Genomic DNA, 27,988 nt, shown 5'->3' with positions numbered 1-27,988 from the left:
CAGCAGAGTCCTGAAACAGTTGAAGCTTATGGAGGGTTTATGGGGGAGACCATGCAAATGAGAATTGCAGTAGTCAATACGGGATGTAACGAGACTGTGGACAAGAATGGACGGAAACTGGGTGGAATGAGAAGGACGTAATCTGTTTATGTTGGGCAGATGGAAATAGGCAGAACGGGTGAGATTATAGATGTGAGATTTATAGGAAAGTGAACTGTCTAGGATGACACCAAGGCTCTTAACCCGAGGAGAAGGGAAAACTGTGGAGTTATCAATAGTGAGTGAGAAATGGTTCAACTTCAAAAGGTTGGATTTGGTGCCAATAAGGAGGATCTCAGTTTTATCCTCATTGAGCTTTAGAAAATTAGAGCTATTTACTAAGTTTTGAATGCTTTCTGCTGTTTGTAACTGATGTAACAAGTTTTGTCACCACGTTTATTAATGAAGTCCTCCTGAGCCCTGATACATATGTCAGATTTAGATTTTTCAATTCTATTTTTTTAATATTATGTATTTAATGTTTATGAAATAATCCCATGACTTTGCATTCTGATATCAAAGCAAAAATATTCAATAAAACTTCACCATGCTCCAGAAATATTTGTGCACAATTGCTTCACATTATAACGCATTCCAAGAAGCTGCATCGTCAGACAATACCTGTGGAGGTGGTCTGTGACAATGTGAGGCTATTCATATGCATTCATTTGCAGGGCGGTCCCTGTTGTATTTCCAGTGAAACAATTTTAAAATGTCAGCAGTGTTGCGCGTTTAATTTTTGTCTTGTGTAATTATGTTCCAATCAGAAAGAAAGTCAGTAAGCAAAGAAACACATTTAACTCTGTTCTGTATTTTGGAGTTATTCTCACTGTTTTGGTAAGGTTCAATAAAGGGGGTGGAGCCTTGTGGAGCACAAATACCAGACTGTACAGCACCTTTTGTTTTTCCTCAACTGAATGAATCAAGGACCTCCCAGGTCTTTGGTATTAATACAGACATTTAGCCTGTTCTTAACCAGGAAGATTAAAAAAAAAAAAAAACTTTCTGCAAAGTCATTCAGAATTTGGTAACAAGACATCCTAACATCTGCCTCTAACTTTGCTCTCCTCCTCAAGAAATGCAGCTTAAAACAACCTCTGCACAAGCTGTTTGATAACAGTTTGTCCATTTTATATCATTAGATTATTAGAATAACCAGGACTCAAACTGATTCTTTGGTCAGGGCTAAGACACTTCATCACAAAGTCAGAGGTCATGGCTTTATACTGTTACTGTATTTAACCAAAGTGGAGTTTTTCAAAACATTTCTGGTCTGTTTAGCAGAATGAGCCCAATCAGTCAGACCCTCACTATGGGAAAGTAAACAGAAAGCCAAGGACAGGATTAGAGAAGCCTAGACTGAACAAACGGACCAATTTACTACCCAGTCACATAGAAATGCTCAACAAAAGACACATCCCACCACATGGAAGGAAGACTACCAATGCTGGCAAAGAGTGCCCCACTTGTTCATTTCACTGGATATGTTCAGAGGCATGTAACCAAGTCTCTTTAGTTAAGCCTGCACTATGCAGCAGAAACAGCTCCGGGATGGGCAGCCATGTGCTGTGACCAGTGAGGAGAAAGAGAAAAGAGGGGCACAGAGGGAGCACAAACAGCAGTGCTCTGTGGGGATTATATAGTACAATGAGGTCTTTTGAGAATAAATGTGGAATAAATTCAGGAATTCACAGGGATCCACTGAAGAGAAGCTAACGGGGGAGAAACATGATCTCGCAGTACTCACACTGCAAGGTTGCAAAACGAGGAATTTCAACAGTCCAGCCTAGAAAGAAGGAAGTAGTTTTGAGAGAGCTGAAGAATTTTAGATTGATGTTGGAAGTGTCCAGAATTGACAAGATTAGAAATGTGTACATCAGAGCTCAGGTTGAGTGTCTTGGGAGCCAAAGGTTTGAGAGGCAAGGATAACAAGCTTGGACATTTACAGAAGAGGAATAGTGGATATATTGGACAAAGAATGTTGAAGATGGAGGTGCCAGGCAGGAAGAAAAGAGGAAGACCAGACGGGAGATTCATAGATTTAGAGAGATGTGAGGGATAGGGTGAGATGGAGGCAGATTTATCTCCTGTGGCGACCTCTAAAGGCGAAGTAGCAAATGCATGGTGTAATCATTTAGCATCTGGCATGATGTTACTGTTACAGGTAAACAGAAAGTTCTTGGAAAATAGCAATAAATTATTTTTTTCATCATTTTAAAAAGTATTTTTTATTAAATGTTTCATAATGGTAGATTTCCTTTATTCTTTATGAAATTCTCCACAGGAGAAATATAGTTAGCTTCACGTTTAATGTGAATTTCTTCCTCATTTTTATTTAGTCCTTTGCTTCCATCTTGTTGTAAACTTTAAAGTCATCACATTTATTATTAAAGGCTGTTCACTGCTGGCTCAAATCCACACTGCTGTCCTCTGAGGCTATAGTTCTGCTTTTTCTTTTTTCTTCCTGCCCTTCTGTCCATCACTGGCAGCACATCTGAATCCAAGGTTGTCAGAAGCAGAGTCGGGAGTGTTGCCCATCCTGCAGGATGCACAGTTGTAAGCCTTACTCAAGATTAAATCGGTGGGTCTGAACATACGTTATCTTTTGTTTTTGTTTTTTTACCTCAGAAACTCACCTGGTTGTGATTCGAGCCTTGTGATTAGCTGAACCGTCCACTGTGTCGATCCAGGAGGCACCGCGCAGCACGTACATCGGCCTCGCTGCTGAAAAGCGTGTGGATGTCCACTCCCATGTATTTCCCATCATGTCATACAGTCCTGGAGGAAGATTTGTCATTATGTGTTAATGTTCACAACATAAAATGTGAGAAGAAAAATCAAATGTTTCCAAAAGCTCAAAACACAAATGTAAAGTCTTAATGCACAGTTAATATTCCTCTTAAACATCTTAGCTACCAATCAGCTCTTTCATCATGCTGATAACATGTGTGTTAAAACAAGATTACCATAGCTATTCTGGGGAGGGTATGCTGTAACAGGAGAGATGCCGTGGTATCCATCCTCTGCAGTGTCTCCATCTGGGAAAGATCCCTAAAATACACGAAAGCTAGAATTACCACAATACCACACTTTAAATCCATGTTTGTCCAGACTCACAATACAGTAAGTGAAGAATTACATGAGTCTTAGTCACAGATGGGCAGTAAAGCGTAATCCGATTACTTTTTTCAAGTAAAGAGTAAAGTAATTAGATTACTGCTACTTACCCGTAAGCAGGCTACATTACTGCGTTACTAAACCATTATTTTGTTTGTGAGAGTGTCTTATGACAATGACGTACGAGCGTGCGACGTCCGTGGCAGCAACAGACGTGTGTCAATCAACAACAGATGACATGGACTGCGGCTGAGTACTGAGTACGACCATGTGGCGTCCACAGTACTCTTTGCGTGGGAAGAAAACGTCTTTCTACTGCAAAAACTTTAACTTTAAATCTGAGCAAGCACCTGGCAAGCTGCCACAGGAATGTTGAATTCACAGAGAAGCCCCCGGATCCTATACAGCTTTATAACGTATTTGTAACGTATTCAAGTTGTGTATCATGTTTTTTAAAGTAACTTAAGTAATAAAGTAACCAACTACTTTTGAAAAGAAGTAATCAGTAAAGTTAACGGGATTACTTTCTTGGAGAAGTAATCAGTAATTAGTAACTAATTACTATTTTCAAGAAGCTTGACCAACACTGGTCTTGTCTTAGCAACAAAAATTAATCTCCCCAACTCTGGATCCATACAAATTTAAAATATAGTCGCATGTTTTGTTCCTCAGTAACAAAACATGCGAGTGTAAAACATTGTTTTACATAAACACAGAGGGTTTTTTCTGTATTCAGATATACAATATATATTTACTTAATAACAAAGACAAAAACATAATGTCAGTGGCTAAAGAAGCATTAGTGAAAACCTAATCAGAGCCTCCCATGAGAACAATACTAATGACCTAATGATGACCTAACCATGACTGCAACATGCTGACCTGCCACAGGTTGGTTCTGTTGGCCTGGAACTTGTTTCCCCATGGGTAGGTCCGACCTGCAGCATAACAGCCAGGAAAGAGATTAGATGAACAATAAAATTATATTTCAGTTTTGTGAAAAAGTCCATTATTCAAACTAGTTTCCTGATTTTTCACAAAGACTTGACTGAATCTGAAACACAAAAGCAGTTTTGGGTTCCTCTGTCGAGACAATAACAAAGGAGCTGCTGAGCAGAAACATCACTGTGTGTGACTTAAATGTTGTCAGCTGGAAGTGAAAGTCAAAAACTCGACTATAATAGCAGTAAACATTATACCTTGCAGCCCCCCACGTGCAGCCCACTCCCACTCCTCCTCCGTGGGCAGTCTCTTGCTTTTCCAGCTGCAGAAGGCCTGGGCGTCATTCCAGCTCACCTGAACCACTGGAAAGTCCAGACGATCTCGAATCCCCGAACCAGGCCCTGAAGGCTGAACAGTAGAGGGTCAACGTGCGTGGCAAAAAAGTAGGCATGGCAGGAAGGCAACAATAATTCTACCAACCACTCGTTACAACAAATGTGTAAAGAAAAACACCTCTGAATACTGAAACTGAGACTACAATTTGGTCGGGCTCAACAAAGCAAAAGTTAGACAACAGAAGACTGGAAAAATGCGGTTTGGTTTGATAAGTGTCGATTTACGATAAAGCACATTTGGGATGTGGACGCAACAGAAGAGTTGCATTGTGGATGTGCAGCTGATGATCTGCAGCGGCTGTGTGATGCTGTCCTGTCAACATGGACCGAAGTATCTAGGAATGTTTCCAGCACCTTCTTGTATCTGTGCCACAAATAATTCAGCAGTGCTTAAGGAATAGGGGTCTGACTCAGTACTCGCATGGTTTACCTAATAAAATGTTATAAGTGAGTGTAAACAAAAACTGTCAAAAACATAGGAACAAACTCACAATGTGCAACTCACCTGTCTCCAAAACACACGCTCTATAGGCAGCCACCACGGAGCAGACTGATGGAAAAGATGAGGAAATAGGTCAGAAGCTGTTTACAACAGTAAGAAGCTCTACATTATATATTTTATTTATTGTGGAGAATCTCTTTAAATGCTGAGATGCCTACAAATTGTTTCATTAATTATTATGAACAACACTAACGTTAGACATATAAAAACAGCAAATCTTCATATCTGAGATGTATGCTTAAAATTGTGAAATAAGTAATCTAGCTGGTAATCTGATCTATTAATCAGAGAAAAATAACTCGGCACCTCAATTCTCTGAGTGACTTTGCTCTTCAGCTCTTCTGACACGAAGTCCTGAAACACGAAACTCCAGCCAAACGTCTCGGCTTCAGTTTTGTACTTCTGGGCTCTCACAAAGTCTCTGTGGCAAATAAATGAACAAGTCACCGACTTCAGTGCATTAGTTCTGCCTTAATTCATTTCAATGTAGATCTTATTTACCTGAAATCGGCGTTTGTGACGGGGTGTCTGTCTATTTCAAAAGGCTGAAGCTCGACCTCCTTGGTGGGAGACTCTCCGTCTCTCCCATCGGGTGCACTGGTTCCCATTGACATCTTTCCTCCCGGGATGTTCACCATTTCCTCCGCGGCTGCCAGGAACAAACATGCCTCGATGGGTATTTATTTAAGTGTTAATGTTTTTGTTAAATTCAGAAATGAAAGAAAGAGTCTTCTTACCGGCCCCTGTCAGTAAAAACACAGCAAACATCCAGAATACCATCGTCTTTGCTAAAACTGGTTTGAAACCACGTCTAAACAAAAATATACATGTTAAACGTTTAACCACGTTCAAATGGAGAACTTCTCAAAGTTCAATTTCATTTTTTAGTCGTTTCTATCGGACAGATTTCACCGTTGCACCTCAAAATTGGTTCCGTCCGTTTTTTCAAATTCACGCGATACTTCCTCTTTCTCAAAGCTTTGTAGTTTAATAATATTGAGAATAATATTAATATTGTTAATAATAATAATAACAGGAAGAGTATTACATTGGAAAATATTTCGAGTAAGACGTAAACACCGATGCTCTGCGCTGGTGTAATATAAATCGTACTCAACCCTATCTGACTGATTCAGCTTCTCAATTACAGTTACAGGTTATGTTTTACTCCCATGCAGCACATCTGTGTAACCCTTTCTCAATTCTCAAGTACATCTGCTCTCTGGTGTTAATAGGCTATTTCAGCCCAACACCCCAAGTACACATTACACCACTTTTAATGCGCTGCACTGTCCACTTGACTTCTGTTATACTGAACCACTAACATATCTGATATTTGCTATTTTTTAATGTGAATTTGAGAACTGCTGCTTTATTAAGCATATTTACTTTTTAATTAAAATGTCTTAATTATATAGACTTTTTTTAATGTTACAAGAACTCAGGGATCTCCCAATGTTTGTGAGCAATGACGTTTTACTCATTGGGGTCTTTTGCTGGGATGCATTTATTGTGAAGCCTTCATTTTGATGTCAAAAGGCAGGTGAATACAGAAAGTTCAGAAGTGTTTGCGTTTTGATTTGGTGTGTCGTGAAAACTCTTTAGAAACTAGAGCTTATTTACAACAGTAGAAAAGTGCAAGAGGAAGCACACAAAGGACACATGCAGAGGATCAGTGTGACAGGAAGGATGCTAAGGGGAGAGATAAGAGGAGATGGAGACTGATGACCTGCTTAATTTCTTATGCTCCGGTCCAACACTGGTTGTGCATTACAGATCACATTTTTCCTGATGAGCTTCCAAAGCATTCATGGACTCAGAGCAGAAAAAACACAGATGTTAACTTTTATATGTTTGACTGATTAATTCTTCAACGACAAAGAACCACATTTTTACGGAGCCAGGAAAACCTTTAATGGGTAGAAACAAAACTGAGGCAGAGGTCAGTGCTTTTAACAAAATCTCATAAATAAACCAATCATTTTAGAGGGAGGCGATGACAAATCCATGGAAAACAAAAAGAACCTCATGACTAGCATGACAATGATGTCTGACAGGCGCTGCGATGGATGCCGTGGATGTTTACAGCGGGCTGTCCATCAGACTGGGGGTGCTTCAGAGTGCCTACAGCGGGAACACGTTGACTGAACCTTTAGGTAAACAACTATCCCTGTGAGTATAACAGCTGCAGCTTCTTTAGGTGACTTTAACCTTTGAGAGAAGACATTCCAGCTCGCATGATCTCATCCACCAACAAGATGTTGCTTGCGATCACCGTGCTGTGAACAGAGACCCGTGTTAGTGACCCATGTGGGCGATACATCGGGGTAATTTAAAACATTCCTTCGTCTCACCATGAGTGAAGAAGCTGTTTCTTGACACTGTAATTATCCCATACGCCTGCTTCTCCTGCCACCATTGGTTCTCCTGCAAAGCAAAAGGTTAGAATAAAAAAAAAGGTTTAAATTCTGCCAAATTGTTACTGTTTAATAACTTCACATAGCTAAAAATACAACAATTATAGAGTTTTACTCTAAACTTTAAAATGCAATCACTTCAGGATTGACTGATCGCTGCTGTGGTTCTCACCTGTGCTGAGGTCTACTCCAACTAGCTGGCCAGACTCTTTGTACTCTGTCTGCAGCTTCAGCAGGGTCTCCTGTGGGTCGTAGCCAGAGTTCTGGGCCAGAACCTAAGAACAGAAAGATGGCATTTTAAAAACATCAGTAAATTTTGATACAGGATGGACTATAAGAAGGTGACAAATAATGGTGCAGCAAGAAACAAACCAGGTTTCGGTTAATAAAAATGACAGAAAATGAATTATTCTTTACCTTAGGGATGACTAGGAGAGCATCTGCAAATGCCTGGACTCCCAGCTGGGCTCTGCCTTTCACATTGGGCTTGTGTTTTACCAGAGCGTCTGCCACAGCAACTTCAAAGGCACCTGCACCGGAGACTACACTACCTGAAGACAGAAAAATAAAGATATTTAGGAAAGCAAACAAATGTGTCATATAAATTAACCCACTCGGGGAGGGAACAGCTCTAATATTTAAAACAATTAGTGGAGTTTGTTCTGATCAGCTGAATACATGTAGGAGAGACTAAACTCTCCTAATGCAGAGGATAAGATCAGAGTCATTGTAGCACAGACACTGAGACCAGGGAGAGCCACACTAGCATCCCTGGGTGTTCGCTGTGCAAATGAGACCTGTTCTGTTTTCCTTAAGGACAAATTAACCACCTTCAATTTCAGCTTGTTATCAACATAAAGAGAAAATGGATATTTTGATCTACAGTTTGTCCACACAATATTTGGAAAAAGCCTTAAAGGACTTCAGAGTGTTGTTTCATGAATGAATTTCTGCTTAAAGAATTCTAAAAACACTGATTTGTCTGCACACAGACATTAAAAAAAAAGTGTTAATCTGTTTAAAAAGGTAGCATTTTATAAGCCATACTAATGGTCAAGCAGAGCATCCAGTAGGATTAATTCAGATAGAACAAAACTGCAGAAATTCATCATCAACAAAAGTTTATGTTAATAATTTTTTAGTAAAAGGATTTTAAAAAGTAAAATAAGCATAGAGGAAATGTTCAGCTCTTACCATCTTCAATAGCGTTCTTTACTGCCCGCAGACCGTCCCTTACGGCATCTTTGATCTGTGTGAGGGTGTGTTTGTTGGGTCCCTTCACCAGCAGGGTAACTGAGCGAGGGTTTCCACACTTCTCGATGAACGTGTACTTCTCCTCTCCCTGCAAGCAAGGTTGCAGCATTAATATCATTTTAATTTTAAAAAGTTTAAATTTCACAGTTTTGTGGACTGAAAGGTAAAAAATAGACCCCCCCCAAAAAAAAGTCTCACCAGTGTGTGTTCATAAACCAGGCCAGCATGTCCCAAGCATTCAGGTGTGAGGTCATCAACTGAGTTCATGGCGATGCCACCGCAAGCGAGGGTGAGCCTGTCACAGGAACGACACACTGAGTGTAATTCAGCTTCTTAATATATGACTGACTGACACCGGCTGGTAGTGTAAAGCACCTGTACGGGTGTGTCTGTGCCAATTTCAAAACATAAAGCATGAGCTCATCTCAGCATGTTAAATCAAACAATTCAAAAATCTTCTATGAACTTTTATCTAAGTAATGTAATGTTTTGCTCATCTCAACTATAAAACACCACCAACATTTATAACACTGAAAAATATTTTTCTCACCTCTCCATGTTCCTCCTCTTTGCCCTCCGCAACCCAACAATGCCCTCTTTGGCTAGGGCGTCCAGGGAGAATGGGTCAATACCCTAAACACACACACAAAATAAGAAGACATGCTTGAGACTGCAGTTTACACTAAATAGTTCGGTAAATCTAAGCGATGTAAAGATTATCCTGATCCGCTGAATACATGTAGGGGAGGAAGAGACTCTCCTAATGCAGAGGTACAGATCAGAGTTACTGTAGCACAGACACAAAAACCAGGGGGAGCCATGATAGCATCCTTGGGTGTTCGCTGTGCATGCAGCCAGATTGGCTGGGCCAGTCTCAAAAGGCTTAGTGTTCATATGAAAACACAAAGTCAAATTACGAGCCTGTATCTTTAGTAGTACAAGCCAGACTGAACTGAGTTTGACGATTCTTTTTTTTTAAACTTTAGCCTTTGAACTATGTTAACATCCGCATTTTCTAGCATACCTTCTGGTTAATGACGACAAAGCCCTTGTCCCCATTGGGACACACTTTGTTTTTCAAGGCGATAATCTTCTGCACGCGGTCCTCGATGAACTTCCTTTCTGCAGCCACGAGCTTCTCCCTCTCATCAGCGCTCTTGTAGAAGAAGCCAGAGTTGACCTCGGTCTTCTCGTACTCCAAAGAGACGTTGCACGTCAGTATGTAAGCATCCTCCACCCTCTTCTTCATGTCTGGGTGCCGGGCGCCGTGGTCCAACACCAGACCTCTGATCAGCCTAAGAAATAACAGATCAGCATTTAGAATTCACAGTTAAGCACAGTCTTGTCTTATTCCCCTCTCCACCTCTGTATTTACACTTACTGTGTATCACAGTCGGTCTTGTGCTTCATCTCCATGATTTCCACCATATACAAGTCAGTGGGTTCATTGGGTTTAGCGATGGCGAGCACAGCATCTACTACAGCCTGCAAACAGACAAGGTGATCACAAGCTAAATGAGCGACAGCTAAGATTAGAGAATAGAGAAGTGCACTCACAACAAGCTACAGACTGCCATAAAGGTTCAAGAATAAGTAAGCCCTTAGGTCTGTGGCAACTTTGAAATGTCAAAGTAAACTAACTAATTGGCTATAAGGTAAAAACATCTAACATCTGCTTTGTGCTCGATTCCCTCATGTCTCACCTCAGTGAGCAGGTCTGCCAGCTCTGCGTGGACCTTGGTTCTGAGGGAGGTGCGTGCGACGTTAATGAGGGTCTCTCTATCCATTTCCCGAGTCACCTTTACTTCCTCAAGAACAGCCAAAGATTTCTCTTTTGCTGCCTCAAAGCCCTCGGCAATGATTCTTGGATGAAGACCCTGCAACAAACCATTAAAATGGAGTTGTGGTTAAAAAAAAGATACCTCAACAATTCATTCACTAGAGAGACTGACATGCCAAATACAAACACACACTGTGAACTATCTTGTACCTCTGAAATGTAAAGGTCAGCCTGCTTCAGCAGTTCACCAATGATGAGGACGTTGGAGGTGGTACCATCTCCTGTGATGTCATCCTGTGCAGTGGCAACCTTGGCAATCAGCGATGCTGTAGGGTGCTGAATTTGCTGAAAGGGAAACAGGTTGGGAAAAATTTTATGAAAATCCTCATTCATGGGTAATTCATGGCAGCAGTGCTAAACCTACTGATCCATTATTAATTATTATGAATCCTCAGTTGCATTACAAGGTACTAAGTTTGCTTTGAAGTGCTAAAAAAGGTATTTCCAGGTGCTCCCTTGTTTCCCAAAGGGACAGACAGATCTACAAGTTGAATAGGCACAGATTTTACACCGGATACCCTCCCATTAATCTGTACTTGGGATGGCATTAGGAGGATAGCAGGTTGTGTGGCCCGGTCAGCTGGTAAAGACTTCTGCGTTCAATATATTTTTTAGAATTTAGGTACGTTGTAATGGTTAACGAATTATTGTCAAATTATTAATGTGCACTGTGACAAATGTGGAAAAAGTGCCATCAAGTTCAAACCCTAAAGCACATCTATCCAGATATTTAAAGCTCAGTCAGATAACATGCTGCTGTTAAACTCATTGTTTGTGAGAACAAAGGCTTAAGAGACATATACAAACATTTAGGGTGTGGTCACTCTGTGAAATAGGCAATACAGTACTAATATGACATCACTGACAGAAGATCCTCATTTTACAGCTCATCGTGTCCCTTACCATCTCGTGTAGCAGGACGTTGCCATCTTTGGTCAACTTTATGTCTCCTGCACCAGACACCAGCCTGCAGATCCACAGAGACAGAAGAGGGTTAATATTTGTTAACCTACCTACTAGCGGCTTATATTATGATAATGCAAACTTTCACCCTATTATTGTTTGCCTGCTGAAGAACTCGCAGATTATGGCTGTTAGCTTTTATTTATCCATTTCCTCACATCATCTACAAATCCCCAAACAAATCTCTACCTGTAACTGAGTTATTCAGTCGCTCATCAGTATCTTTAGTTAACGTTAAGGCTAAACTTGTGGACACGTTATACTTAGTACTACGACTTTAACGTAAACTGGCATGATCTGCTAACCGACTGAAGCTAGCATGCTAATGTTAGCTTTATGGCTGTCAGAGCGGATCATGACGATGACTGGGCAGGGTAACGAGTGCCGGGAAAATCCGCTAACCGTTTAGCGATGGCAGGCCTCAATTTATTTTAAGTGTGTTTTGGACAGGTACTCTGTAATAAAGAGTGGATGGGTTCTACTTTTCAGGCACAAAGACTTTGGTGGCGACATACCGCTATCGGCTGCAATGCTAAACCGGTGAATTGCTGCTAACGTTAGCGAGTTAGCATATCACGCGTGCTGCACAAAGAGCTCCGGCGGCACTCACATTTTCATGGTCCCCTTCGGTCCCAGGTTGCTTCTCAGCACATCCTGCAGCCCCCGGGCGGCACTAATGTTAACAGCCAGGGCGGCCTGGGCTCTGGCCACCTCTGCTTTGGGGTTTAGAGCTTTTACGGCAGTCATAGCGCAGCACAACCAGCGAAGTACAAGTAAAAAGTATCGCCGGTAGGGAGTCCACGCTACTCGGGTTCGGAAGCTCTCGAAAGGGGAGTCGCTTTCCAGAAGGCTCCAACACGTGTTCTCGTGCTGCATTTAGGGGACACGCCGACGCTGGGACATTCCGCATTTACAGCTATTACAACTGGTCCACACCATGATTTATATCAGTGCAGAAAAGTCATTACATTTTTCGAACCCATGGGAATATCGTGTCAGGTTGACTCGGCTTCTCCAAAAGAAACGTTAGAACACCTTCAAGGCAACAAAGTCAGATCATTTGTTTTCCGACTGGCAATATCGGTAATCAAATCACAGTGAAACTGTGAACAATGTCCTGAAAAGTTATAACTTTTTGCGTGAAACATATTTAAAATATATATTTAAAATTTCCGACAGAATCCATCCTCTCCTTACTTTGCAGCATTAGTGCCGAGCATTAACCTTTAAGATTTCCATCACACCATGAAGGCAGCACAAGTCACACCCTAGACACCAATGTCTGGAAATACAACACACACACACACACACACACACACAGACAGACCACAAAATTCAGTTTGTGGTCTGAATTTTGCCTCACTTTTACCACTGGAACACCTCACAGAGCCGACATAAAATCAAATTTCGATATTTAGTTATTTTAAACGATTACTATTATTATTAAGCCTTACCATTTAATATAGTAGCATCACACTTTCTTCAGCATGCAAAATTAATATGCATATTTGATTTTTTTTTTTTAATGCTGAAGAAAACAGAAAATTGTGGTCTGACAGTCAAAAATCAACTCACGTTCTATCATTTCAAACCTATGACAAAGAGCGCTCTTAATTTTTATCAGAAGTTTAATTAAATATGTACAACTAATCTTATTAAAGCACTGCATTTTACAATTTATCACACAAGATACTACTCCTCTCCTGTTCACAGGGTTATCAACACCCGCTAGGTAATAGAAGACCCTGCACATTCAGATTCAGGAGGGTCTGTAACTATGGTTTGGCCAATAATCCCACTATGTATATCTACAATCTGCCCATTTAAAAAGAAAGAAAGAAACGAAAGAAAACATTGATCTTAGTCAGAGCATACAATCACCCAGACATCATCTACTTGATATAGGGAAAGGCCAAACTTGTCAGTAAGCATACAGCAGGCTATGCTGTAAATACAGATTAGTTCCGCTGGATTCAAAAACATGTCTTCTGTGTGGAAGAGCCACGTGTGTCATATGTTACAATTTGAACAATCAGGAGTTGTGGTCAGTTTAAAAAAAAAAAAAAAAAACAGGGCAAATAATTCAAATTCAGTATTCATGATTCTGGTAAGACAAAAAAAACAAACAAAACAAAAACAATGAGCTGGCAACTTGTGTGTATGCAGTATTGTTGACAGGAATTGGTTCATCCAGTCAAATGATTCTGAAAGGAGTAAACACCAAGTTGGCTGTATCAAAGCTGTGTAACAAAAGAGGAGTGGACACACGATGAACTTTGAGTGAGACTGTGGCTCTGAAACAGACCAAAACCTGTAACTCTCAGCTTTAGTGCTCATTTTATAACACTGAACTTTAAACTGCAGGTTTATCTCTGTGAAACTGACCACTCAGTATGTATTTTAAGCCATGTAATTTTGACAGTGAGCTACTGTGAGCTCTTATTTTCTGCTGTAAGACACTGGTAATCATTATTTTGTTTCAGGACTCAGAAATCATATTAAATTTTCTTGTACATTAAAAAGGCCCTGTGACCAGCACACAAACAACAAAGAAAGGAAAAGAAAATGAAGACAGACAAGACATTTCAAACACCCTTTAAATGACAGAAGGTGAAGAGGAGTGCGCCCCCAAATCATAAGCACACCACATTAATAGGTCAGTAACATAGTAGCTGCTGTAACAGGTACAGTTTTGGTGACAATCATTTTGACCTCATCATCCAAACAGAAAAAGGGGAGAAAAGAAACCAAATGAAAGGAAACAAGATTGTGTTGATGTTGAGCAGATTTCCCTGGCAGTGCACACTTTGACGGTTGGTTACACTCTTGACAGATCAGTGTAATAGTTGCAGTGGCGGCTGAGAATTCTCCTCAGGTGTTAGTAGTTACTTCAAGGGTGAATTCTTCATGGGAATCATTATTCTAGACTCCATGTGCTGAATAAGAGGGACTGTGAGGTAAAGAACAAACAACAGTCTTAACAACAGATTTCCAACAGGGAACACAACTTTATCTCATTTAAATTTGCTAATGTTTCATGAATTTATAGCTAGAGTTCTCAGTTTAGTTTCAATGTTAACATCCCAATAAAAGCTCATTTTATTAAAGCCTGAGTTGTTGTACGTTGTCCTTACACCAACACTGCTGAGTGTCTTTGTAATCCCATTGAACATAATGATTCCCTATTGCTAAATCAATCCTTCATAGATTCAGGCATCAGAGAGACGCTGAAGTAGAATTTATTGTGCCACGTTTGTTTCCATTTGTGTAGGTATGAACAAGTGAAGAATTATGAGTATGTAATCTACAGACATGCTTGTGTGCAGTTCTCCAAAGAAAAGGAAGGAATGAAGCCCAAAGGTGATGAAAATCAGGCTTGAACAGTCTTCTCTGCAGCACGAGCTAAAAGCTAAAAGCATGGACTAAAGCACAAACAAGAATAACTCAGAGCACCTGGTGTTGGCCAGAGGGGCCGATGGCGCGATATGGCAGCCTCGCTTCTCTCAGTCTGCCCCAGGGCAGCTGTGGCTACAACTGTAGCTTGCCTCCACCAGTGTGTGAATGCGAGAGTGAATGAATAGTGGTATTGTAAAGCGCTTTGGGTGCCTTGAAAAGCGCTATATAAATCAAATCCATTATTATTATTATTATTATTATTATTATTATTATTATTCCACATATTTTAAGCTACTTTTATTTGTTTTTAAATGTTTGTCCAATGCTGCCCCTCTGTACCTCTCTGAGCTTCTTCATCCATACATACCTTCCTGGCAGACCAGCTCCTGCTGAGTGTGCCTAGGACTAATGGTAAGCTCAGAGGGGATCAGGCGTTTGCTGTGGCAGCACCAAAATTGTGGAATGAGTTGCCTTTACATGTTAGACAGGCACCTTCCTTATCCGTTTTTAAATCACGTCTTAAAACATTTATTTACCTTGGCTTTCAGCACAGAAGGACTTGTTGATGTCTCTTAATATGTTTTCTTATTAATTATATTATTTTTAATTTTAAGAAATTTTAGATGTAATTTAAACTGTTTTCTCTTTATTTTATATTTGTAGCACTTTGGCCAACATTGTTGGATGTAAAGTGTGTTATAAATAAAGATGCTATATTTGTAACACAGCTCACTGGTGAAAGTCTGCAAAGCTCTATGTACAACCAACACACTTTAGAGCAGAAGTGGGCAATTAATTTTCCCAAGAACTTTTACAGCCATGACAAGTTTTAGTGGCTAAAATGTCCAGTGAATGAACAAAAGTAACTCACTGACACTATTGTTCCCGCCTCCTCAAGTAGACTTTGGCTGTAGCTGAATAGTCTTTTTCATTGGGAAGCTTCCTAACAGGGAGACTTCATTGCCGGCTAAGAGGTTACATTTTCTAAACACTAAAGAAAGATTATACGATGCTTCTACACCTCATGCAGCTTACGAAATTCACTGGCATTAATGAGGTTTAACATAATTCAGTTTGCAGTTTCGCCAGCATTTAGGGATAACATTAATTCACATAAAACATTAGTAGATGCCACACTGATCATCTCTTCAGCAGGAAGAGATGATGTGAGCAGAAAGCAGCTAAATGAAAAACTCATTTACCACAAAGTTGTCTTTGTTTATATGATCTGCAGCAACCACAGCAATGACACAACAGGATGAAGTATCAAAGATGTGCATTTTGCAATTCACCTTTAGATTATAGCAGTTTCAACGCTGCGAAGCCAAGTCAACAGCATCTACTGACACACTGCAAGCACTTTAGTGCAATCTGAGTCTCTTTTCCTGTGTCCTGTGTTCTACTTCACTGTTTTCCTTGCTCTCATGATGCTTTTTCTCCCAGTAAAGCGATTATAAAAAAGACACTTTGTAAAAGGTCAATTTCTTTTCTGTAGGTTTGCACCTATTGTATCTTTTTAAAACACGGCATTTAGTTCTCAAAATTCATTATTACCAAGGTGTGTAAAAAAGTCAATACTTCCAGTATTTGAAGCCCTGAGAAGAGAATATGTTGACAGTATTAGTAATTAGTCTTCATTGTTTTAATCTATTCTTGATCGACAATTTATAATAAGTTGTTGGCAGCTTGGGTTCATCCGAGCTTAAATGTTTGAAATTAATATTTTCATTTAACGTTAACATGACACAAATATGGATAATAGATATAAAATAGGTTAATTTTAATGTCTTATGCCCACAACAGAACAACAAGACTCAGCACTTACAGTAACTAAAACTTGCTTAAGTATAAAAGTATCAGACTGAAACCAACCTGTGTAATAAACAACCTCGTCCCAGCCGTCACGCTGCCAGGCTGCGTTTCTGGTATTTTCTCTGGACTGCAGGTCCTTGTAAGCTGAAAAGAAACACGTTCAAACTCACTGAGTAAAAGCTGTAGCTTTTTAAACCAAAGACGAATCATAACGTCAAACAGTCGTGCTCAGGAAAATTTAAATACTTGACAGCTTTTGCATTAAGTTCACTTCCAGAACCTAAAGGTGCACACCGTCACGTGGAAAGAAAGAAGAGCAACACCAAGTAAACTGTTTAATGCTACAAGCAAAATGGGAGCTTCTTTCAGCAGTACACATTTGATGCCGGATGCACCCTCCAAGGGATTCGTCCCCTCTCCTGGTCCTGGACTTTTTTACATCAGCAGTCCCCAACCTTTGTTGCGCAACGGACCGGTGTAATGTCAGACAATATTTTCGCAGACTGGCCTTTAAGGTGTCGCGGATAAATACAAAATAATTAAAATAATACGACCAAGACAAAAACTGTGGTAATTTGTAAATATAATAATAAACCCGAATTCACTGTGTAATTGTGTAACTTTATTAGCAGCGTCCTCCTGAAATGTACCAACAACATTAAGAGTAACATCCTCCTCTCTGCCCCTTAATGCTCTCTGGTCACTATGGTAACGCGTAAATACTGGTCTGTGGCCCGGTGTGGGGACCGCTGTTTTACATCTAAAAGGCATGTACCAAAAACATGTACATACATTTGCATTTGTAGGTGACCTGGACAATATTTGCAGCATTTTTCTTGAATGATCCTGGAAACTCATCTTACCCCATAAGTGGTGAACTGTGTACAGACTTCCAATCTGTGAGAAAAAGCCTCCCACCGCCTCTTGGTTCTGCTGGCGAATCTCAATAGCCCGAGCCCTGCACAGCACCAAAGACATTACACAAAACAGCTTCTAAATAGAGTGGCAGTAATTAAAACACCACAACATCCACCAGTACTCCCCTCATTTCAAGTCAGTACATCAAATTTCAGTTTTAAACCATCAGCCTTGTTATAATCATCCCTGCATATTTGGTTTTATAAAATTAACAAAAATCAATTTCAATTCAACAGATGAATATATTGACATATATTAAATGAAGCCCAGGCAGTTAATGGATTATTATATGCGGTCATGCTCAGGAGTCATGCATACATTTTGTAGTCAGAAAGTACTGCAGACTCATTTTCACCTGCAACAAAATGTGAAACCAACAAACTAGCAGTGAGGAACTTTTTAGATTGTAGCTACAAGACTAGTACAAAGGGAACTAAAGCTCGCAAAGTTATCCCCCATAAATGATCAAATTTGGTGGCTCAGATATTACATGAAAAAGGAAAGTTGTGCCTTACCAGTAATTTCCCCATTCAATCATTGTGCCTGGCTGAGAAAAAGAAGGTAAAGATCATGTTCACTACATGTACCGCAAAATACAAAACAAAAACGCTCCCCCCAAAAACCCAGACTTACAGAGGGAGGACGACTAATTCTGTGGTTCATAAAAAAAAAAAAAAAAGAGTTACCCTGAGTTGATACGATCGGAGCTCATAGATGTTGGGTCCTGGACGAGGGACGGGTTCGTTCCAGAAACTGAACTCCAGCAGCAGCTGGTTCCTACGAGACAGCAGCATCTTCCCCCTCTCATTCCTGTACTCCATAAACTTCTACAGCAAAGACAAATGAAAGAAGCACAGCGCTCAGAAAATCTGACTCAGCTAAAATAACTGCCAAATATATTTGTATTCATGTTGTTCGACTGTGAAGTCTGATCAGAATCTAGACAATGAAAGTCAGCTAGTGTGCATTCAGAGAATTTAAGTGAAAGAAAATATCTTTTTACCTGGACTCATAAAAATATATATACATATATAAATCACCTTTTCTGAGAAGGTATAATAGAGGAGTAGTGATATGCGGAGAATATATATGGCATTTATGGTTATAAATATAGTGTATACACTTCTAATTTGCCATGTGCTACTTAATGTATGCAGAGATAGATGAGTAAATTATCTGGGCAGATTAACAGTAGTATGTATTTACTGATTAAAGTTTGTGGAATTGTGCAAATTAAAATCATGAGGTTTGCCAAAGGACAGTTGATAAAGCAATAAACGGAGCGTCACAGATGTGCAGGACCAGTGCACAAAGCCTATGCACGGTTTTGTAGCCTCTTGTTTACATGTGGTAGCTGTATTCTGTCACCAGGGGCCCGTTCTTCGTACCTCGCTAAGTAAGTTAGCTGGATTTGATTGTTGACGATTTCGCGTGATCTTGGATCGTTCGGTTCCCCGAAGCTCATCCGGGACTTGCTGTCATAGCAACAGAGCCATAAGCGTAAACCTGCTCGGGAGCAGGTTTACTTTATGTAAACAGGATTAGATCGCGGCCACGCAGGTATGTCCGCTTCATTTATACGAAAGCAACAGCGATATTCCACCACTGTTTCACCATAAATAAATATTATCAATGTAACTAAAGATAATGCAGCACTTGATCCTTTTATTGATTTCATACAGATACATACAGGTCATTTCCTGAAAAAGGGAAATGTACTATTAACATTCTATTACATGTATGTGATTATTACAGATGTAATTCATATTTCAGAGTAGTAATTGTAAATTACTTCGTGTAATCAAGATGAGAGACCACGGCTATAAAAGCGAAGGTGGATTTGGGAAGTCTGTCGCAGCCATGTCCTGTCCGTATACGCGAGCAACCCATTGCGGAAGGTGCAAGATTGATAAGGAGAGTCCTCAGAATTCAGCGTATATTGCGGGATAGACAGGATCCTTTAGCTCAGCGCGACAGTGTGCTCATTGAGAGATATCGATATTCCTGTGAGGGTATTATTTACTTAACCAACTTGTTGACGAAGGGGTGCAGGACCACCACCTGTCTTTTTTTCCTCTGCCCTTTTCTTGGTTGCTGTTATGAACAAACAAACAGATTATTTCAGGGTCTCTTTCCAAGAGACTAAAAGCAATATAAGTGATAAATATTACCATTCTGTAGAATATTCTTATATTTCACTTTTACTTGTTCCCATGTTCTAGTGGGTCCTGTTGTGAATGTGAGAGTGACTGAATAGTGGTATTGTCATGCGCTTTGGGTGCCTTGAAAAGCGCTATATAAATCCACTCCATTATTATTGTTATTATTAAATTACTTACGAGTTTAATTTGTCAGCAACTTTCTGCCAGCCCTCTCTCCTTGCTTTTGCAGCCTTTGCAGTGTTCCCTTGCGTTCTGATTAAACTCTGAAACTCCTGAAATCCCTCAATCAAGGGTTCTTGCTCTGCTGCCGAAAAATACCGAGCGCGCTCCTTCGACATTTTCGCCGACCAATCAGAGGGTTGCCAATCAATGTTTCTACTATCGATGCGTAGCCCCTTTTACGACACCCAGTGATCTCACATTACTTCATCCAGCTGTACTAATCGTCAACAGCAGGTGTGTTCGGAGAACCGGATTAGCGAGCTCAGAGTTAGCGCGATGATTTGGTCTTGGATGTAGTAAGCGACGTACGAAGAACGGGACCCAGGTGGCAGAGCCACAAATATGTGAAACAGGTTGGTTTTCTTTGTAATTATCTGACCAATCAGTTCATGCTCTTCAATGTGGGAGGAACACATTATTACAAGCCACTTACTTTATTTTATCTGCAGGGCTTTCCAAAAACTAAGAAAAAAAAACACATTTCTGAAGATTAAACCCGCAGCATGACTCATCTGTTCATTAACACTTTCCTTCTTCAAAGCATTACTGTGTAAATAACCTTTAAAGATTACTGGAAACATTAAAGATAAAGATGGAAGGAAAATGTCACGTGGGTCTAGCTAGATGGGTGCACTGCTGGAAACATTGGCCTACAGATAACCAACGGCCAGTAGGCTTAACTAATCGGAGCACCCGTTACCTTATTCTGCCTGAGTTTGTTCATGACTTCGGTGAGAGCCGGGTATCCTCCCCGATATCTCCACAGGTGAACTAGAATAGAAGGAGCAGAAGAGCCAAAGATAACGTAGCTCTTAAATAGATCTTGTCTTTTTTGGGGGAGTAAGAGTTTTGTTTTTCACAATAGCATCTGTGGTTAGACCTCCCTATGAACCACCCGTGATTGTGGAGCATGACGGGATTCAGTCTATACAGCATGAATTTCCAGTCAGTTTCTGTGTATGCATGTGAAAGGACATCATGTCATCTTACCACTACAATTATATCTCAGAAAAAAGAAAAACTCTTAATTTCATGAAGTGAAAAAATGAACATGGCTCTAACATACACTCCCCAGCCACTTCATTAGATACACATTGCTATTATCAGGTTGGACCATTTTCTGTCTTCAGAACTGCTTTAATTCATCAAGGTGCTGGGAACAGTCCTCACGGATTTTGGTTCATGTTGAAGTGACAGCATCACATAGTTGCTGCAGACTTGTCAGCTGCACATTTATGATGAGAAACTCTCTTTCCACCGCATCCCAAAAGTGCTCTACTGGATTGAAATCTGGTGACCAGTCTTTGTAAACCTTAGAGATGGGTGTGTGGGAAAATCCCAGTAGATCAATATTTTGTGTGTTGTGTGTGGCACCAACAGGTATGCCATATTCAAAGTCACTTAATACACCTTTCTTCCCCTTTCAGATCATCAGTTTGAACTTTAGCAGGATTTCTTGACCATGTTTGCATGCCTAAATGCACCGAGCTGTTGACATATGATTAGCTGATTAAATATTTGAGTTAATGAACAACTGAATAGGTGTACCTAATAGAGTGGCCATTGAGTGTATTTAATACATATAGTATCTCGGAAAATATTAAAAGAAACAATTCTAATGTTTATTTCCACATTAAACTAAATGCCTTTAATCTGTTAGTTCAAGATTTAGCATCAAACTGCAAATCAGAATACAAAACACAACCATGACAATAAGACGGAGCCAAAAAGGGACAGCGACAAGCTAAAAACATAGCACCATATACTGTCTAAGTGTTCACATGCTGAAAGTGTACTGATGCAACCTTTTAGAAAACCTTTCCTGACACTGCCAACATTACAGCTCTGTAACACCAGAGAGGGCCCACAGCTGTGGAACGACAAATGTCACCACTTGGACAAAATGGAGAGCAGCCAGGAAAAAGTTCAGTTCAGTCTCAGCTATAATTAACTGAAATAGAAAAGCTGAGAGAGGAGAAAAAGCACAGTGCCTTTAAGTAATGTCTGTTTTTACACCAAGATAACGACATAGTTTGAAAAATTCTGCCACATCTCAATGTAACTCATCTGCAGCGGGAAACAGAAAGCAGCAAGATTATCCCGCTGTACAACTTGATTTAGCTTAAACACGTACAGATTCTCATTAATCAATAGGACTCACAATCAAGAGGTCAAGTAGTTTGCATCTTGTAGAGCTAAAAGCAACAATATTTATTATAAAATGAGTCTGAGCATCGCATGAAATACGCTGGATTAAAAAAAAAATCCAGGTCTCAAGTCTGTATCCATAAACTGCTTATTTAAATAAATAATATTCATGATGAACATTGTTCTCATTTTTACCTCGTAGTAATATGTTGTCTGCGAGGTTTCAATCTCATGTTTCCTCTTCTAAAAGAGAAGGTTGAGCTTTGACGAATAACCAGATTGAATGGGCTCAAATAATTCACCTCGCTGACATTCAAAAGAAAGTCCGTTGTAACTCAGGTAGGGTGGATGTTCTTACCTGCCTGATCCTGCTCCCCATACCATGTGTTCCAGGTGCCCACAAGCTCACAGGGGTATTCAGGGTCAGTGTGAATGGAAGGCAAGACATCCTCACTGAAGACACAGACAAAAAGAAAAGAAAAAGTGTGAAAATGCAAAATATCTGACATACTGGTTCCAAAAAAAGTGTTCTAATGTGACATCTGAATTAAGATAACACAACAAAGACTCATACCAAAGTTCATTGTAAGCATCGAGGCACTCAGGTTTGACATTGTGAACTGCAACAAAAGAAGAAAAAAAACAAAGCATGAGTAGACAACATGATCAAACAGATTTCATGGGTTTATTAACTGTTGTGGTAATCATTAACTGTGTCCCACTGCCAGCAATACATACACTGTATTTTATACAGGTTGTTGTCTTCTTTTTTGGCAAGCAGGTGAGAGTGAGCATCTTTTCTGGGGATGACTTTTCTAACAAAAAGGGATTTGAACCAGCTTTCATCACCAACATTTGAGAGGCTCCTGTGATGGGATTAAAACATTTTTTTTTTAAAAGTTGGATACAATCAACATTTCTTTGGCTACACAATGCAGCATTTAAGTACCAACAACAACAAAGCTCCCCTAATAATCCAACCCTGTTTCCTTCTATTCTGTGTTGTATTTCTCTGTGAACATCTGACATATATATTTTTAGTGTTAAACCTCTAGCTGCTGCTTTATCAGTCCAAGTCTCAAAAATACAGATGTGGACGGGCTATATTCAATAATACCTTTACTATTGTTGTTATGAAACTTTCAAAAGTGTCCTGGCTTCCTAATGTGAATAAGGTCAGTTTTACTGCAAGAGCCCGAGGTGTAAACTAGTAAATGTCGGCTGAAGAAAAGGTGCAAATCTTTTTTTAGCCCAGCCAACCTATGCATTTCAGAGGTCAGCAGCTCAGAAGGCTGAGGGGTCTACACAGAGCACAAAACCCTGAGATTAGTCTGCACTGACTTTAATCAGCCTTCCTGCATTTTCTGTTAATGTACTCGATCTACAAGTGCCAACAGTCACCACGTGTAGCGGCTGAGCTTGTTTATCAGGAAACAGTCCACCGGTTTTCCTCATAATGCACCAAAAAAAGGACACATTTTAGTGTCAGTCTGTAGTCAGGTTTATACAAATATCTGCCTTTCAAAGGGAAATAACAGCTTATTTTAGGCCGCTCAGCTGCTGCAGCGAAGAAACTGAATCGTCCAGTGACCAAAACAAGCACAGCTGTGCAGCAATTCAATGCATTTTGACCTTGAAGTTGAATTCCGTTTAAGACTCAGAGTAACTCGGCGGTAAGTTTTTAATAATTTCTTCAACCCAAGTCTATAAAATCACGCATGACATTATAAATCAGACACTGGCGATTGTTAGGACAAGTTGACTCGCTGTTTATTTTAAAAATCGTGGGGGTAACAATCAATGTTAGCAGAAAGTTAGCAGATTTACAGCTACATGGCTAATGCTAGCTACGTTGCACAGAGATGTAAACGTAGCGAACGTCCTTACGTTCCCTTTAGCATTAGCTTAACCGCCTAGCAGAGCCCGCACGTTGTCATTGGGCTACACGAGCAGAAGTTTAATGACTTTTAAGCAATATTTATGCACCTGCACAGATAAACTGTGTATAGAAGAGTCTAACCTGAGGGCGACGTTCACCGGGCTGCTCGCATGAAGCCCGCTTCTCGTCTGTTTAAGGCCTCTACCCACTGTTTGAAGGACTCTGATCGCCATCTTTCCTCGAAAGCCGTGTGGAGGTTGCTGGAGGCTACAGCCGCAGTCCGTTCCCGCAGGAGCTGACGTTACTCACGGGAGCGTGACCCCGAGTTAGAACCGACAGTACCGGAATCACTTGTGGAGCTGATTTAAAGCACAGATATTAACACAGCTCAATACAAAATACGCAGAGTTCGCTGTTGTTGGATTTATGTGAAGTTTTCATAGTTTTGGGGGCTTTGATCGATCCGCCTGCTGAGCTTGCATTTATAACCTGCATATTCCCATTACTTAAAAGTGAACAGTTTGTCCCTAACAATTTCATTCACTGCACCTTTGTGCAACAATAAACTGTAAGGACAGCTCCCTCAGTAATTAGACCAGACTCACTGACTGCATATTCATTATAGCAGTCCCACTTACAGAGCCACTACTGACTGGAATCACCCCACCATGTCCAGATCATCACTTTACACACCCCTGCATACAAATGTTGTTGTTTTCAGATTATAAAGTGCATATTATTTATAAATGCAATTTGCACTATTCTCTTAAACAATCTCAATTTTACTTTTTATTCTTCTTTAGCCTCAGTTTTATTTTTACTGGGGTTTTTTTAATCACCATGGTATACATAAAAGTTGTGCACTATCTCAGTTTAAGGTCTTAACTATGCACCTATTGTACTTTGACCATTATTTATTGTAAACTATACTATTATTTCTTCTTTATCCCGCTGATGTAACATAATTTTCCTTGTTGGGTCAATAAACGTCATTACAACTTCACTTAAAGCTCCAAAGTACCTTATATTAAATGCAAAATGAAGCAGCCAAAGCTTCATGCATGTTCTATGATAATAACATGTCTAATGTACGTTTTTTGTATTCACACACCTGATATCTACTTTCTTAGTTTTAAGTGAATACCATAATGGCATTTATTTTATCCTCCCTCCTCTCCTTTTCTCTTGGATGGGTCCTCATGGATGGGCCGATTAGATGATCCAGCCCAGGCCTTCACCTTTTGATTATAATATATTCCTAACCTGGATAACAGACACGAGTATCTTCCATGACATTGTTTTTTGCGCAGTTGTTTTATTTTGCAAATTCCTCTGAAAGGTGTCCACTACCTGAGCAGGTAACAAGGAAGTAATATTTAGTCTCTTCACCCATACATGTACAGCAAAGATTCTTAGTTTATAAACATAAATCCACATTAACACTTGAAACACAAGCATTGTAGAGTGACAAATAAGCTGATATTACTGCATGAAATCACAGTTTTCTGTCATGAAGTGGGAGTTTGTGCCGGTGGGGAATCGGCTCCACTGGGGGCAGCAGAGATGTTGAGCTCCTGCAGTTTCTCTGACAGCGTTTTCTCCTCTTGAAGTGGAAGGTCTGTTAGAGGCTCCACAAATTCAGTTCCTGCAACCCTCTTTCCTGTTAGGGGGTCAACCACCCGGCCAACTTTATACACGATCTCTGACAGTTCATGCTTCACGTGTTTGCTTCTGGGCTCAGGCAGAGCCTTGAGGAGGACGATATCTCCCACAGTGCACTGTTGCAATGCATCATGGGCAAAGTACGTCTTCCTTTTGTTGTAGTACTGTAGGAGAAGAAGAGACAATATCACAGTTATTCAAATATAAATTCATAAATGCTTGAACGTTTATGCCCAGAATTTCTAGTTCGAACCAAGTGGCAGAAAGCTAAGACTTTTGTGGCCTGAGGCCCTCGTCTCTGCTTTTTGCAGATGATTTGGTCTTTTTGGCTTATCAGGTAGTCACCTTCAGCAGAAATGTGCAGAAAAGTCACTGAAACATGGGACAGTGGACCTCCCATCCATATAAAGGCATAAAAATAACATAATAATAACGCCCAATATAAACAAATAACCACCACCACGTGTGCCTCTTGCCTCTACAGAATAAATTGCAAGGCTCACAGTTTTCTTACTGACAATAAATAAAAACAGAAGTCCTTGTTTCTACCTCGGACATAATTGTGTTTAATGTCATGAAAACTTCAAGCTCTCTTGAAACTTTTGCTAAATCATCAATCAGGAAAGTCAGTTGATGCCTTTATTTTATTGTATTTGGATTACTTTAATTCATTGTTTATTTGTCTAAGCAAAGAGTCGTGGAGTAATGCCAGTGATCTACTCATTTCCTCTGATAGTATGCAATGAGTCTGACTTGCATAATGTCACCAGAACATGTATGTGAAGCCTTTTTAGGACATCCACGAGCCTTCGCTATATATGAAAATAACATCAACAGCACCGGCTCACTCCCACACACATCTGGTGTGCAAAACTGTCCGTTTACACACCTGCATCAGGGTATATTCTCTCCCTAAAGGTATCTGAGTCTTTTCTCTACAGGACCTTTAGCTGTGGACACAATCTTTAAAAAGGCCATTCAAATATTTTTGTTTTTACTCTTCTCTCCAACAACCTGTAATAGTTTCCTTCTGTATTTCATTTACTCTGTAGCTTTACCGGCCTATTTTAAAGCACTTGTACTCTTATTTTATAAAAGGTGCTTAATCCCCTAAAGGCTCACCTTGAGCAGGTAAGGGTCCAGCACCAGCCTGGTAACTCTCACTTTGGCCGTTTTGTGCATCTTGGTCCCGATGACTCTGCCGATGATCCATTTGGCATGGACTGATGCGTGCTGGACTGACATCCTGCAAAGCTTTACTCAACCTGCAGAAACAAAATATTATCAACCCTGACATCATTATATACGGATGAGACTCAACTGAAATGTAATCAATCTAAAGACACGTTCAGTTACAGTTTTACCGGATAAAACCTCTGAGCCGACAACTGTACTAACAATGTGAGTCAACGTAAAACAGCCGCTAAACGGTTAGCCTTGTTATGTTAGCATTAACTTAAACATACATTCATTTTTTTAAAGAAAAGGTCATAAAAATAAACTGATGTAATTCGGCAAGAATACAAAATACCATTGAAAGTAGAAAATACAAAACTAACTCACTATAACCACGGGAAAATATCATCAGAAGGTCATACAAGCTCCTCCATGCTGTTCAGTTCTGCTCGTTTCGTGACGTAAACTACGGCTAGTAACGAGGGACATCGACAACAAGCGTATGCTTGCGTGTATGGAAGCTTGTTTCTGACACTTGAAAACGAATATTCTTTGCCACCAATAAGTAAAACCTCGATTTATCGACTCAAACGTCTGACCAAATATCTTGAAATGAAAAAAAAAAACTAACGTAAAATGTTATTAAGGTCAAGACAGAAACTAAACACAAACAAATGTTATTTTCAGCTACGGAAACAAGCTTCCGTATTTACGTCCTACACAATTAGTCACAATTTTCCGTTTTAATTTCATATTACTTTATTTATGTGTAATTATTTTTATTATACGTCATCTAGGATTGAATGTGTGTACTTTCATATATTTTTGCAATTTTTAATGAATAAAATCGATTTTAAATTTATACTACTTGAAGTGTTTTTTTTTTTTTCACTTTTTTCAACTTAATCTGTAGTGACATGCTAAATACTGGATGCTGCCGCCTATATTACCTTTCCTTTCTGTTTGATCAAAGTTAAAATCTGACTTCTGTTTGTCTGTTCGGTTGGTTGTAATTTTTATTCATTTATAACCTTTACTTGAATCTGAAATGATGACTACACTGCACTGTCTTTTGGACAATAATTATGTAAATATTTATTGGACATATTCTATATATGACGTCACTAGTGAAGGGCAGTACCTA

The 27,988-nt window shown here is 39.8% G+C and overlaps 4 protein-coding genes across 5 annotated transcripts; all 4 read right to left on the bottom strand.

Annotated features, from left to right (window-relative positions):
* Positions 1–1,663: 1,663 nt before the first annotated feature.
* sumf2 (sulfatase modifying factor 2) lies at positions 1,664–5,929 on the bottom strand. The gene is made up of 9 exons (XM_082547879.1): positions 5,733–5,929; positions 5,497–5,644; positions 5,302–5,416; positions 4,999–5,043; positions 4,356–4,506; positions 4,039–4,094; positions 3,006–3,090; positions 2,676–2,817; positions 1,664–2,578 (listed from the first exon to the last, which is right to left on the bottom strand). Exons 1-9 carry the CDS (start codon positions 5,773–5,775, stop codon positions 2,476–2,478), a joined length of 888 nt encoding a protein of 295 aa, XP_082404005.1. The 5' UTR covers positions 5,776–5,929; the 3' UTR covers positions 1,664–2,475.
* Positions 5,930–6,884: 955 nt separating this feature from the next.
* Positions 6,885–12,327, bottom strand: cct6a (chaperonin containing TCP1, subunit 6A (zeta 1)). Its single transcript, XM_082547794.1, has 13 exons — positions 12,080–12,327; positions 11,410–11,473; positions 10,657–10,791; positions 10,370–10,543; positions 10,048–10,151; positions 9,691–9,961; positions 9,217–9,299; positions 8,865–8,961; positions 8,607–8,754; positions 7,830–7,963; positions 7,585–7,687; positions 7,350–7,422; positions 6,885–7,274 (listed from the first exon to the last, which is right to left on the bottom strand). The coding sequence occupies exons 1-13, from the start codon at positions 12,214–12,216 to the stop codon at positions 7,202–7,204; spliced, it is 1,596 nt and encodes a 531-aa protein (XP_082403920.1). The 5' UTR covers positions 12,217–12,327; the 3' UTR covers positions 6,885–7,201.
* A 752-nt stretch (positions 12,328–13,079) lies between these two features.
* LOC309715017 (protein NipSnap homolog 2-like) lies at positions 13,080–24,606 on the bottom strand. The gene is made up of 10 exons (XM_082547795.1): positions 24,148–24,606; positions 22,866–22,993; positions 22,702–22,747; positions 22,486–22,580; positions 20,680–20,750; positions 18,282–18,422; positions 18,111–18,142; positions 17,541–17,635; positions 16,738–16,821; positions 13,080–14,419 (listed from the first exon to the last, which is right to left on the bottom strand). Exons 1-10 carry the CDS (start codon positions 24,237–24,239, stop codon positions 14,355–14,357), a joined length of 849 nt encoding a protein of 282 aa, XP_082403921.1. The 5' UTR covers positions 24,240–24,606; the 3' UTR covers positions 13,080–14,354.
* Positions 24,607–25,301: 695 nt separating this feature from the next.
* Positions 25,302–27,371, bottom strand: mrps17 (mitochondrial ribosomal protein S17). Of its 2 annotated transcripts, XM_082547752.1 has the most exons (3): positions 27,232–27,371; positions 26,791–26,933; positions 25,302–25,832 (listed from the first exon to the last, which is right to left on the bottom strand). In XM_082547752.1, the coding sequence occupies exons 2-3, from the start codon at positions 26,911–26,913 to the stop codon at positions 25,515–25,517; spliced, it is 441 nt and encodes a 146-aa protein (XP_082403878.1). In that variant the 5' UTR covers positions 26,914–26,933; positions 27,232–27,371; the 3' UTR covers positions 25,302–25,514. The 2 variants fall into 2 exon arrangements, with proteins under 2 accessions (XP_082403878.1, XP_082403879.1); XM_082547753.1 differs by lacking the exon at positions 27,232–27,371 and having other exon boundaries at positions 26,791–26,952.
* Between the last annotated feature and the right edge of the window lie 617 nt (positions 27,372–27,988).

The sequence above is a fragment of the Aulonocara stuartgranti genome (genome assembly GCF_965226115.1).
Source record: "Aulonocara stuartgranti genome assembly, chromosome: 10".
Lineage (NCBI taxonomy): Eukaryota > Metazoa > Chordata > Actinopteri > Cichliformes > Cichlidae > Aulonocara > Aulonocara stuartgranti.
This window is presented reverse-complemented; position numbering and strand designations above follow the sequence as displayed.

What these genes read in the sequence shown, in the direction of transcription:
- LOC309715017 (XM_082547795.1), bottom strand. Translation starts at nt 24,239, where the DNA reads ATGGCGATCAGAGTCCTTCAAACAGTGGGTAGAGGCCTTAAACAGACG. An exon ending in TGGGGAGCAGGATCAGGCAG is followed by an intron (nt 20,751 to 22,485) that starts GTAAGAACATCC and finishes CTTCTATTCTAG; the next exon opens with TTCACCTGTGGAGATATCGG. An exon ending in TCCGATCGTATCAACTCAGG is followed by an intron (nt 18,143 to 18,281) that starts GTAACTCTTTTT and finishes TCTTTTTCTCAG; the next exon opens with CCAGGCACAATGATTGAATG.
- sumf2 (XM_082547879.1), bottom strand. Translation starts at nt 5,775, where the DNA reads ATGGTATTCTGGATGTTTGCTGTGTTTTTACTGACAGGGGCCG. An exon ending in AAGTCACTCAGAGAATTGAG is followed by an intron (nt 5,044 to 5,301) that starts GTGCCGAGTTAT and finishes CTTTTCCATCAG; the next exon opens with TCTGCTCCGTGGTGGCTGCC. An exon ending in ACAGAACCAACCTGTGGCAG is followed by an intron (nt 3,091 to 4,038) that starts GTCAGCATGTTG and finishes CGTGTATTTTAG; the next exon opens with GGATCTTTCCCAGATGGAGA.
- cct6a (XM_082547794.1), bottom strand. Translation starts at nt 12,216, where the DNA reads ATGACTGCCGTAAAAGCTCTAAACCCCAAAGCAGAGGTGGCCAGAGCC. An exon ending in ACGTCCTGCTACACGAGATG is followed by an intron (nt 10,792 to 11,409) that starts GTAAGGGACACG and finishes TTTCCCTTTCAG; the next exon opens with CAAATTCAGCACCCTACAGC. An exon ending in CTGACCTTTACATTTCAGAG is followed by an intron (nt 10,544 to 10,656) that starts GTACAAGATAGT and finishes GGTTTGTTGCAG; the next exon opens with GGTCTTCATCCAAGAATCAT.
- mrps17 (XM_082547752.1), bottom strand. Translation starts at nt 26,913, where the DNA reads ATGTCAGTCCAGCACGCATCAGTCCATGCCAAATGGATCATCGGCAGA. An exon ending in TGGACCCTTACCTGCTCAAG is followed by an intron (nt 25,833 to 26,790) that starts GTGAGCCTTTAG and finishes CTTCTCCTACAG; the next exon opens with TACTACAACAAAAGGAAGAC.